Source organism: Geotrypetes seraphini, chromosome 1 (assembly GCF_902459505.1).
Source record: "Geotrypetes seraphini chromosome 1, aGeoSer1.1, whole genome shotgun sequence".
NCBI lineage: Eukaryota > Metazoa > Chordata > Amphibia > Gymnophiona > Dermophiidae > Geotrypetes > Geotrypetes seraphini.
In genome coordinates, this window is record NC_047084.1 from 159,728,958 (window position 1) to 159,741,654 (window position 12,697).

At 42.3% G+C, this 12,697-nt stretch overlaps 1 protein-coding gene across 2 annotated transcripts in view; it reads right to left on the reverse strand.

The window, feature by feature from the left end:
• SH3D19 (SH3 domain containing 19) overlaps window positions 1-12,697 on the reverse strand; it is a 245,957-nt gene that overhangs the window by 105,670 nt on the left and 127,590 nt on the right. For both annotated transcript variants that reach the window (XM_033940651.1, XM_033940641.1), the window contains exons 6-7: window positions 10,664-10,859; window positions 8,541-9,509 (exon numbers count right to left, since the gene is read on the reverse strand). In XM_033940651.1, the coding sequence (XP_033796542.1) occupies window positions 8,541-9,509; window positions 10,664-10,859 (1,165 nt within the window). The remainder of the gene's footprint in view (window positions 1-8,540; window positions 9,510-10,663; window positions 10,860-12,697) is intronic.

Sequence of the window (12,697 nt, forward strand, 5' to 3'; positions counted from 1 at the left end):
CTCCCATTCCTACCCAAGCTACTTGAATGCGTGGTCCAGTGCCATAGTCTTAATTTTCTTTTGTCTCGAGCTATTCTCGAACCCTTTCAATCGGGCTTTCGATCTCTCCATTCTATAGAAACTGCCCTTGCTAAGTTTCCAATGACCTGCTCCTAGCCATATGCAAAGGTCTCTACTCTGTCTCATTCTCCTTGATCTATCTGCGGTGTTTGACACTGTAGATCATTGCCTATTCATTGATACACTGCCCTCGCTTGGATTCCAGGGCTCTGTTATCTCATGGTCCTTTTCCTAACTTTCCCATTGTACATTTAGTATATGCTCAGGAGCATCTTCCTCCACTGCCATTCTGCTATTGGTTGGTGTACCTCAGGGCTCGATCCTGGGACCTCTTATTTTCTCCATCTACATTTCCTCCCTTGACACTCTAATCTCCTCCTATGGCTTCCAGTACCATCTCTATGCTGACAAGTCATAAATCTGCCTCTCTATGCCTGAAATTTCTACAGAAACCAAGTCCCGAGTCTCAGCTTGCCTGTCTGACATTACTACCTGGATGTCTCGTCGTCATCTAAAATCAATCATGGACCAAACTGAACTTCTAAACCTGCCTCTCCCCTTCCTTCATTCTCTATTTCATCCACTCTGTCTTATCGGCTCGCAACCTCAGGGTCATCTTTGACTTGTCTCTCTCCTTTTCTTCGCATACCCAACAGACCACCAAAATATATTGTGTCTTTCTATAAAACATTGCTAAAATTTGGACTCTCCTTTCTGAACATGCTGCCAAGACCCTCATCTACTATTTTGTCACCTCTCACCTAGATAAGAACATAAGAATAACCTTATTGGATCAGACCAATGGTCCATCAAGCCCAGTAGCCAGTTCTCACAATGGCCAATCCAGGTCACTAGTACCTGGCCAAAACCTAAAGAGTAGCAGTACTCAATGCTACAAATCCAGGGCAAGCAGTGGCTTCCCCATGTCTTTCTCAATAACAGACTATGGACTTTTCCTCCAAGAACTTGTCCAAACCTTTCTTAAAACCTGCTACGCTATCCACTCTTACCAAGTCATCTGGCAACACGTTCCAGAGATTAACTATTCCCCGAATGAAAAAAAAATTTCCTCCTATTGGTTTTAAAAGTATTTCCCTGTAATTTCATTGAGTGTTCCCTAGTCTTTGTAATTTTTGACAGAGTGAAATATCGATCCACTTGTACCCGTTCTATTCCACTCAGGATTTTGTAGACTTCAATCATATCTCCCCTCAGCCGTCTCTTTTCCGAGCTGAAGAGCCCTAACTTTTTTAGCCATTCCTCATACAAGAGGAGTTCCATCCCCTATATAATCTTGGTCGCTCTTCTTTGAACCTTTTCTAGTGCCGCTATATCTTTCTTGAGATAAAGAGAGCAGAACTGAATGCATTACTCCAGGTAAGGTCACACCATGGAGCGATACAGAGGCATTATAACATTCTTAGTCTTGTTAACCATCCTTTTTAAAATAATTCCTAGCATCTTGTTTGCTTTTTTGGCTGCCATTGCCATACATTGTGTGGAAGGTTTCATCGTATTGCCTATAATGACACCCAGATCCTTTTCTTGGGCGCTAACCCCCAAGATGGACCCTAGCATCTGGTAACTGTGATTTCAGCTATTCTTCCCAATGTGCATCACTTTGCATTTGTCCACATTAAATTTCATCTGCCATTTGGACGCCCAGTCTTCAAATTTCCTAAGGTCTGCCTGCAATTTTTCATAATCTGCATGCATTTTAACAACTTTGAATAGTTTAGTGTCATCTGCAAATTTATTCACCTCACTCATTGTTCCAATTTCCAGATCGTTAATAAATAAGTTAAATAGTACCGGTCCAAGTACAGATCCCTGCGGCACTCCACTGTTTACTCTCCTTCATTAATCCTTCCCTCAGTTTTCTATCTGATAACCAATTCCTAATTCACAACTGAACTTTGCCACCTAATCCATGACTCTTTAATTTTGTCAGGAGCCTCTCATGAAGAACTTTGTCAAAAGCTTTCTGAAATTCTAGATACACTACATCAACCGGCTCACCTTTATCCACATGTTTATTCACACCTTCAAAGAAGTCAAGCAAATTGGTGAGGCAAGATCTCTCTCAGCTGAACCCATGCTGACTCTGCAAAGTGCTTCTCCCAGGTCTTCTGCTAAGCCATCTCTCTCCCCTTCAACCTGTTCAGAATTCTACTGCTTGCCTCGTATTCCGCCACGGTTGTTATGCTCACGTTACCTCTCTTTAAGTTGCTTCATTGGCTTCCTGTCCGCTTCCGGATACAATTCAAACTCATCTTAATGACCTACAAGTGTATTCACTTTGTGGCTCCTCAATATCTCTCCTCTCTTATCGCTCCCTATACTCCACCCCGGGACTTCTGTTCATTGGGTCTCTTTTTGTCTGTACCCTTCGCCTCTACAACCAACTCCCGACTTTGTCCCTTCTGCTTGCTGCACCGTTTACCTAGAACAACCTGCCTGACTTAGTATGTCAGGCTCTGTCTCTAGCAGTATTTAAGTCTAAGCTAAAGGCCCACTTTTCCAAAACTGCATTTAAGTCTTAACCCTACCAATTTGTAAAGCACCACATTTGTTTGTCATTCCCTTTGTAGCCCCCTACCCTCTCTACCTCTTCTCCCTTTGCATTTCCCTACATGAACAGCATATACTAATTCACCATTTTTGTCCAGTGTCTTTCATAATTAGATTGTAAGCTCTTTCAAGCAGGGAGACTGCTGCTGGAAGTCTTGGTGGCCATTTTTGCTGTGGAGAAAGAATGGACAGGAGCAAGTGGGAATCACTCCTGCCCCAACATGCTACTAGACCACCAGTAAGATAGGGGTGCCTTCTGGGTGGTCTAGTGGCATGTTGGGGCAGGCCTGGGAGGGGGAGAACGTTAGCTGCAGGCCGGTGAGGGTGGGTATGTGCTGAAGTCTTCTAGTTCTGGGGGGGGGGTATGTTGGCGGTGGTGGAGGGGGAAGACTCGAATATAAACTGAGATCCCCATTTTGGGTCTTTTTTTGGACCAAAAATCTCAGTTTATATTCAAGTTTATACAGTCCTGATTACCTAGTCAATGAATTGTAAACCATTTGGAGTGAATCTCTTCATAAAAAGTCAGTTAATAAATCTAAAATAATAAAAAAAAACAAGGCTATTTTGCAGCAATATCCCATTAACTGCCACTGATTATTTGTAGTTAGCCCTGGACAAGTGATTTATCACTAAATATCAGACAGTTTTCATTGTTGGAACCCCTACATAAGCTTCTAAAAATGGCTGGCCTTCTGATATACTTAAGACTTAGTTCTATAGATCTGGGAGCTGCTAAACTGCAAGATCAATCATACTATATGCTGCATGGGAAAGATTGTGTCTTCTGTATTTTAATTACGAGTGCAATTTATATAACTCGCATAGAACTAGAGGATAGCGCGAGTTAATGTCTCCCCACTCCTGTCCAAACTTCAATGGCTCCCAGTTCACTCCAGAGTCCTCTTTAAATGTGCCTGTTTAGCCTTCAAGATCCTACATGGCATCCTCCCTCCCGTTATCCCACTCTTCTGGAACTCCTCTAACCCTAATTCCACTAGATCCTCCCAAAAACTGAAACTATCATTCCCCTCTACAAAAGGTATATCCCGCGTAGGAAAACTAGGAACATCCATCCCCTTTAGAACCACAGAACTCTGGAATAACCTCACATCCCCGCTCAAAGTTTCAAGTTCCCTCCAATCCTTCCGCAAACACCTGAAAACTTGGCTCTTTTTAAAATCTAACACCTCCCACTCTTTGTTACCCTGTCCCTCTTTATCTTCCTAGCTCCTTTCCTATAACCCTTCATTGTAGCTCCTTTTCAACCTAACCCTGTAAACCGTGCCGAGCTCTACGCTTGTGGAGATGGCGCGGTATGCAAACCTAAGGTTTAGTTTAGTTTAGTAACAAATGTTTAAATAAATAAATCTCTGCCAAGAAATGAGTGCCAGAAAGAGAAAAATTGCATTTTAATGATACCAATTGTACAAGCTCTGAGCTAAATTGTTTGCATTTTTCTTTTTTTGTTTTTGGCAGTGCTGGTTCCTTGGTCACATGCAGCGCCAAGCAAATCGCTCAGAACAGTTAAATCTCTCTTGCTTTTCCTGGCAGGACCTGGAACAGCAAAATGGACATGACGGGCCAGACTAAACCCCAAAATTCCTGACACATGCAACTTTAAAGCTGCAAGAAATGTGGCACCAGGAACCAATATCTAGCAGCAGAAACGAATACACAAGATATGCAACTACAGAGTTAACCTACAACTTTGCCATATTTTATGAATCCAAATTCAATGCATATTTATACATTAGAATCAAGAACAGCAGAAAGAATGAACCAGATAATTACAGACATTGGTCAACTGATCGATGCTTCAGGTTAAGATGAAACTTCCTTTACCAAAATATGTAAATAACTAAATAGTTACTAAAGCAATTCCAACACCAACTTTTTCTCTAATAAAGCCAATCGATCAGGTGCTGTAATTACTTTCAGGGAGTAATTTTATAAGGAGCTGATTAATTTTAGGTAGCAAGTAAGGGGTCAGCTCTGTGGGTGCTTGAGCACTCCCAATATTAAGCAGACTCTACTACTATTACTACTACTACACTTCTCCCGCCGTATTCGCGGCTTCAGCAGCTGTGGTTTCGATTATTCACAGTTTTTAGCTTGCTGGCTCCTCCCCCCCAAATTACATCAGCTTGCACAGAGAAATCGTTTATAGAGAAAATCGCTGATTCCCAGCACTTTCTTCACCGTGTTTTGCCTCTCCTTCAGGTATAGGCCAGGTCTCCCACCATGTTATTCATGGTTTCACCATATTCACGATGGTTTTTAACAGAAAACAGCAAATAATATATGAAAAAGTTATTTGCATTTTTTTTGTATTTGGGGTTCTGTTAATCCCATATCACAGCGAATACGGAGGGAGAAATGTAATCATTTCTATTTTGCTATTAGACATATACAGCGCTGTACATATTATATTCAGGTACTTTTTCTGTCCCTAGTGGGCTCACAGTCTTGTTTTTCTATCTGGGGCAAAGAAGGGTTGACCAGTCACATGGAGCTGTAAGTGAGAATTGAACCCAGTTCTCTGGGATCACAGTCTGCTGCACTAACCATTAGGCTACTCAATGTGGCTATGACTCCCTCAGCCCCTGGGAGTTTGGCCTGTGCTGATCATCATGACTATTTTCTCAAGCAGCAGTCTTATCTTCTATTTCCTGTGGCTCTTGCATTTGCTCTGCCTCAATACTTCCAAATTGGGCAACAGTGTAGTAATGGGTGATTTCAATTACTATAATAAATTGAGAGGCAAATATCTTCAATCACAATATATAGAAAAAAATGATATCTGCTAGACACTTATTTCAGTCTTGCCAAGTTCAAAACCCCATCATTGTCTAGACTGAAGAGCACCAACAAAAACTGGAGAAAAAATGGAATCTCAGTTAAAGGGCTTCATGGTAGAGAATGACACGGTGACAAAATTCATCACCGTTCCCGTCCCCGCAGATAACTGCGGGAAACCATCTTCATGTCATTCTTTAAGGAGAGAGGGAAGAATCAGAGTATGAATGGCCACAACCACTGACCTGAAAGCTTTGCTTTGAAGAATGCTGGTGTAGAAGGACCGAGGTTGAAACAGACACTACAGAATGACAGTCTCTGGTATCCAGAGCAGATATTGTGATGTCATAATGCCTCATTCCACCAGTGCCTAAGAGCCAATCACATCAGTGATGTCACAATAGCTTCATTATCCTTGGCTCACATAAGAATCAGAGTATGAATGGCCACAACCACTGACCCGCAAGCTTTGCTTTGAAGAATGCTGGTGTAGAAGGACTGAGGTTGAAACAGACACTACAGAATGACAGTCTCTGGTATCCAGAGCAGATATTGTGATGTCATAATGCCTCATTCCACCAGTGCCTAAGAGCCAATCACATCAGTGATGTCACAATGGCTTCATTGTTCTTGGCTCACATAAGAATCAGAGTATGAATGGGCACAGCCACTGACCCGCAAGCTTTGCTTTGAAGAAGGACTGAGGCTGAAATAGACACTAAAAAATGACATGGGATTATTTCCCACGGTTATCCGTGGGGACGGGAACGGTGATGAATTTTGTCACCGTGTCATTCTCTACTTCATGGGTCCTAAAAAAACTCCAATAGGTGCTACAACTCCAAATCAAAAATAATTGTCATGGTATCATAGTCCAATACCCATTTTTCTCAGTAAGGGTAGAAGTATAGCTTAACTGAAATGATAATCAAAAATGTGCTGCCAGTACAAGCATATCTGAGCACCCAGCGCTGCATATGTCAAAGACAGGAAGAAGGTACTTAGCTTCGCACAGAGGCTCCAACGATGTTTCTCCTTGCTGTATATTTTCTCCAATTCTGTGCAGCCAGTCCCCTCCAAAACCCAACAAGAGTCCCCGTTTCACTATTCCAAAGCTGCGTCAGGGGTAAAGATAGAAACTATAGCCAGCACTCTTGGGAGAAAAAAACTCGCACAAATTCAAAAGCGCCATTTAAAATCCTTTTGAATTTGTGCGGGTTTTTTTCTCGCAAGAGCACTGGCTGTAGTTTCTATCTTTACCCCTGATGAGTAGAGTGCTGCAGGGTTCGGCGCTTGGACCTGTGCTCTTCAACATATTTATAAACGACCTGGAAATTGGTACGACAAGTGAGGTGATTAAATTTGCAGACGATACGAAGTTATTCAGAGTAGTGAAGACGCAGGAGGATTGCGAAGACCTGCTACGGGACATAAATACATTTGAGAAATGGGCTGCGAAATGGCAAATAAGGTTTAACGTGGATAAGTGTAAGGTGATGCATGCCGATAACAAAAATCTTATACACGAATACAGGATGTCTGGTGCAGTACTTGGAGAGACCCCCCCCAGGAAAGAGACTTGGGAGTACTGGTCGACAAGTCAATGAAGCTGTCCGCGCAATGTGCGGTGGTGGTGAAAAGGATGAATAGAATGCTAGGAATGATTAAGAAGGGGATCACAAACAGATTGGAGAAGGTTATCATGCCGCTGTACCGGGCCATGGTACACCCCCACCCGGAATACTGCGTCAAGCACTAGTCGCTGTACATGAAGGACATGGTACTACTCGAAAGGGGCCAGAGAAGAGCGACTAAAATGATTAAGGGGCCGGAGGAGTTGCTGTACAGTGAGAGATTAGAGAAACTGGGCCTCTTATCCCTTGAAAAGAGGACACCGAGAGGGGACATGATTAAAACATTCAAGATAATGAAGGGAATAGGCTTAGTAGATAAAGGCAGGTTGTTCACTCTCTCCACGGTAGAGAGAACGAGAGGGCACTCTCTAAAGTTAAAAGGGGATAGATTCCGTACAAACGTAAGGAAGTTCTTCTTCACCCAGAGAGTGGTAGAAAACTGGAACGCTCTTCCTCAGGCTGTTATAGGGGAAAAAACCCTCCAAGGATTCAAGACAAAGTTAGACAAGTTCCTGCAGAACCAGAACGTATGCAGGTAAGGCTAGTCTCAGTTAGGACACTGGTCTTTGACCTAGGGGCTGCCGCGTAAGCAGACTGCTGGGCACGATGGATCACTGGTCTGACCCAGCAGTGGCAATTCTTATGTTCTTATGTTAATAAACGTGGATAAAGTGAGCCGGTTGATGCAGAGTATCTAGATTTTCAGAAAGTTTATGACAAAGTTCCTCACGAGAGGCTCCTGAGAAAATTAAAGAGTCATGGGATAGGAGGCAATATTCAGTTGTGAATTAGGAACTGGTTATCAAACAGAAAACAGAGGGTAGGGTTAAATGGTCATTTTTCTCAATGGAGGATAAATAATGGAGAGCCGCAGGGATTTGTTCTGGGATTGGGGCTATTTAACTTATTTATAAATGATCTGGAAATTGGGACAACGAGTGAGGTGATTAAATCTGCATACGACACTAAACTGTTCAAAGTTGTTAAAATGTATGCAGACTATGAAAAACTGCAGGCAGACCTTAGGAAACTGGAAGACTGGGCATCCAAATGGCAGATGAAATTTAATGTGGAGAAATAACCCAAATCACAGTTACCAGATGCTCATCGGGGGCCGACTGCGATATTCAGTGGCACTTCACAGGATGGTGCCGATGAATATTCACAGCTAGCGTCTAAGCCAAAACTGGCTGAATGGGCAGTCCAGGGGCGGAGTCAGCACTTTTGCAGTTAAGTGTCAATATTCAACACTTAACCACATAAAAACACAGTCCATAGACCAACAATGAATATCCGGGGATAAAGCCTTTGGAGGCCAAAAAATTGCTGATCGCTGCTGGCTAAACATTTCTCTCTCTGTTTAATTTTACCATAAAATCGGACTTTTCAGTGAAAGAATACGATGCAATCTTTGAGAAATGATCAGAATATATAATAAAGGTACTTGGAACTGAAAGAGTTAAAATATTTTCTCACCTGCAGCATGTTCAGAATGACTCGACTCTTGGGTAACAGGAACAGCAGGAAGAACTTCATCATCGAAACTGATTAGATCTCCCTCTCTGACAGAGCGGTTAAAAGCAGGCACCTCTCCTGGGGAGGTAAAGGCTTTGGCTTGTGCTGCTACAATGAGTCTGGGGACAGCAGTCACTGGCTTTATTGGTGCCGATGGCGAGTCAGCATTGACCAAAGGCATTGCCCGTTTCGGAAGCAATGGTCTCGGAGCAGGAACCGGAGCATCTTTTTCTCCATCAGCATTGCTCTCATTGAGGACCAATCCACTGCTCACATTCAATAAGTTGTTATTGGGATTTTGAACAAGGCTGGGTTTGGGCTTTTTTGGCAATTCAGGTTTGATTACAACACTGCTGGCTTCTTGTGGCTTTGATGGCACTGGAGGCCATTCCCTGGGAGAAGCTTTTGGGTTGTTTTCGGTACCGGAGTTCCCCTCTCTTGATGTTCTGCTTGTTGCTGGCTTAGGTGCTGGTGTTGGCTTCCCTGCTGCAATGGCAGGTTTTGGAGCAAATGAGCGTGGTAAAATTTCTGGCTTCTTTGACAACACAGAGCTATCTAGGTTCTCCTGGGACTCGAAGGCTTTGATTCTTGAAACAATACTGTTTTGGTGACTTTCTGTGTTCATAGTGTCTATCAGAATTGGACTGTCCGACAAGTTATCTTCAAATGGGGCCCGTTGCATAAGAGAAGAATCCCTTTCAGGTCTTGGCTCTTGATTGTCTATTATTATATTTTGAATCTCGTTAGCTAGAGACTTGAGATGGGATTTTGATCTTGGCCTTGGCACTGGGTACCTCACAGTACCAGAATCTTCCTGAGAGTTCGTTTCTTCAGAAATTCTGGCAGTAATTACTGGTGGTGTCTTTTCTTCAAGGTTATAGGCCTGAAGAGGCAAGGGTGTTCTTGGTGGCTTGGGAGGATACTGTACAACTAATTAAAAAAAAAAAAAAAAAAAAAAGGATCAGATTGCATTATATTACACAAAACCCATTCATATTGGGATATTGGTGATATTGGGAAAATAAATATGTTTTTGCAGCAATGGGACAAATGCAAAGATAAGCTAACACTCCCTAACTAATCAGAGGTTTAAAAGTTCTATTATTCCTTATGGCTTTAAAGAAATTGATGTCCTGAAATGCATACTGTATATGTCCAGTATCTTTAGAAAAAATAACTATGCATGTTTTGGTTTTTTTGTATATTTTTTTATCCCCCCTCCCTTCCAGCATAATCAATGCAGTGACAGCCTTCAGCTAGGAGCAAATGCTTTAGGGGATTAGTTAACACAGTCCCTTAAAGCAGTTTTTTTGAAAGCTCTATTCCTGTTTTTGAGGCATGAAAACCAGCATTTAGATGTCTTATAGCATGGACATCCATATTTCGATTTTAAAAAGCCAGGATATAAATGTCTAAAACTGTAGAATGCCCTATGGCAGCGGTCTCAAACTCAAACCCTTTGCAGGACCACATTTTGGATTTGTAGGTACTTGGAGGGCCACAGAAAAAAAAAATCAAAGAAAGAAAAGAAAATTACAAATAGCTATAATGTGATTTGAAAGGGGATTGGGACTTGTGTACTGCCTTTTTGTAGTTATAGCTGTAGCTGATTCTCAGCTGGCTGCTATCCGTTAGACATCCATATTGAGGAGTAGCCTATGTGGCCATTTTAAAATATGGATGTTCCTCTGATGCCACAGAGACATCTGTGACCCTTGTTTTGCCCTGTTCAAAGTTTGAATATTTCAGTTTGTAAAATGGATGTTCGTGCTGGACATAGACGGCACCAGAATGCCCATTTCTCATGTGTTGGCTATATGTCAGATCCTGTTCTAAAAACACAAGAAATGGATGCTCTGAGTTGGATATTCTTTCTCAAATTTTGCTCTAAGTCTGGCCACTTGGAAGCAATGGATGTTCCAAACCTTTCTACAGCATCCCAGAAACGTGACCCGAGAGATCAACCCCGATCCTCTGCATGGCAAGCATACAGCATTTGCCACCCAGTCATCTGGCCAGCCCCTATAGTGCGTTTTAAATGTTAAATAAACTCAGATTTTTAGTAAGATTTATGACTAAGTTACCTGGAATGGAATCTAAGTCATGGGCAGGAATGAGCCGACTCTGCATAACACGTTCAAGCAGCTGTCTGTCCGTATCGTCTGTAAAATCCGTTTGTGTTGCTGATGTGGTGGTGTGTCTGGGAGCAGCATTATTATGGGCTGGAGGGACCTGGACTCGGTTGATTTCCTTTATAACCTGATCATAAGATGGCGGAAGCTACAACAACATTAAAAAAAAAAAATTGGCTAGAAGGTATGTATTAAAATTTATAAAAACCATTCTTTTAATAATTGCAAGATTTACTTCACATTCCTATTCTCTTCTTCAGCACTACCCATTAATATATCATATCTGTAAACAAATGCAAAACTATACATTACTAGCAGAAATACCCACTAAAGCCCCTAATACAGACAATAATTTAATATTTCTGATTCATTTTGTATTTCAGTATTTTAAACTACTGGTTTACGAGTGGTTTAATTAATTCTTCAGATGGGTTATATATTCTCAGCTGGATTCCGTTTACAGCGCCGCTATCGGCGGCCACCTAAAAAGCATTTGCCGATCGTGTGTCAATCACACCATGGTGCAGGATACAGAATCGTGCCTCTGGGCAAGATAGGCACCGTAAATGTAGGCCAAGGTTTTCTGGGTCTACCTTTCTGGCGACTATATATGCTGCGAATTGCGCCTATGTAGATGCTTTCCGGCGCTTAACGCCACTTCCAGCATTAGCCAACGGAAAGCACCTATGTAGGCGCGATTCTGGTGCCTTTTATTTAGACACCAGTGGCCGCTTGAACATCAGGGTTTTTTGCTGTTTCTAACAGTGGTTGTCAATTATCTTAGGCACCTGTAGGGCGGCTACAGGTGCATTAGTTTCGGCGCCAGTTATAGAATTTCTCCGTCTACTTTTAATTACAGTGCTGAGAAATGTTATCCATCATGGAATCCAATCATGTTCTGAGTATAAATTGTGTTAAAATATATACCATTCTAGTGGAGTCAAACTTTTTTTTTTTTTTCTCAGCATTTTACCCTGGGAAGAGAATGGAACTTAGTACTGCTTAATACTATTTTGTTGGGGGCACCAACTGATTTGGAGCTGAATATTTCCTGCATAATAGCTACGGAAAAAATGAGTTTCTTTACCTTGTACAAGAAAGGAAAGCACAGTTATTTACCGTAACAGGTGTTATCCGGAGACAGCAGGCATATATTCTCACATGTGGGTGACATCATCCACAGAGTCCGGTACGAACAGTGAAAAGTGTACCGTCGCTTTAAGCTTCAACGAAGCTTTGCGAGTGCCTTCCCGCCTGACATCGGCTCGTGGTTCTTCAGTTCTGTAAACAAGCTAAGAGTCAAGAAGCCAATCAGGGGAGGTGGGAGGGATGTGAGAATATCTGCTGCTGTCCTCGGAAAACACCTGTTATGGTAAGTAACTGTGCTTTATCCTAGGACAAGCAGGCAGCATATTCTCACATGTGGGACTCGGTAGTTTAACTGAGAGGGGATGGAGGGAGTGTTGGCCTTCAAAAAGAAAATAAGTTCTGTAGGACCGCTTGGCCGAATCAACCATCTCATTTGGAATAGGTTTCTAGACAGTAGTGAGATGTAGGACCAAGTAGCTGCTTTACAAATATCTTGAATGGGAGTGGAACACAAAAAGGCCACTGATGCTGACATTGCTCAGATGTTATATGGTGTAACATGTCCCTTAAGCAGCAGCCCAGCCTGAGCATAGCATAAGGAGATACTGGCCACCAACCCAGTAGAAACCATCCACTTGGAAACAGGACGTTCCAATCTATTAGGATCAAAATATATGAACAGTTGAGGTGATGCTCTGTGTGGCTTAGTACAGTCCAAATAGTAAGCCACGTTTACAGTCCAACGTGTGACGAGTCATTTCCCCAGGATGAGAATGAGGTTTAGGGAAGAAAACAGCAAGGACAATGGATTAAGGCAAAATCCCGTGACTACTTTTGGAAGGAATTTTGGATTAATGTGAAGGACCACCTTGTTATGATGGAAAACTATGTAAGGTG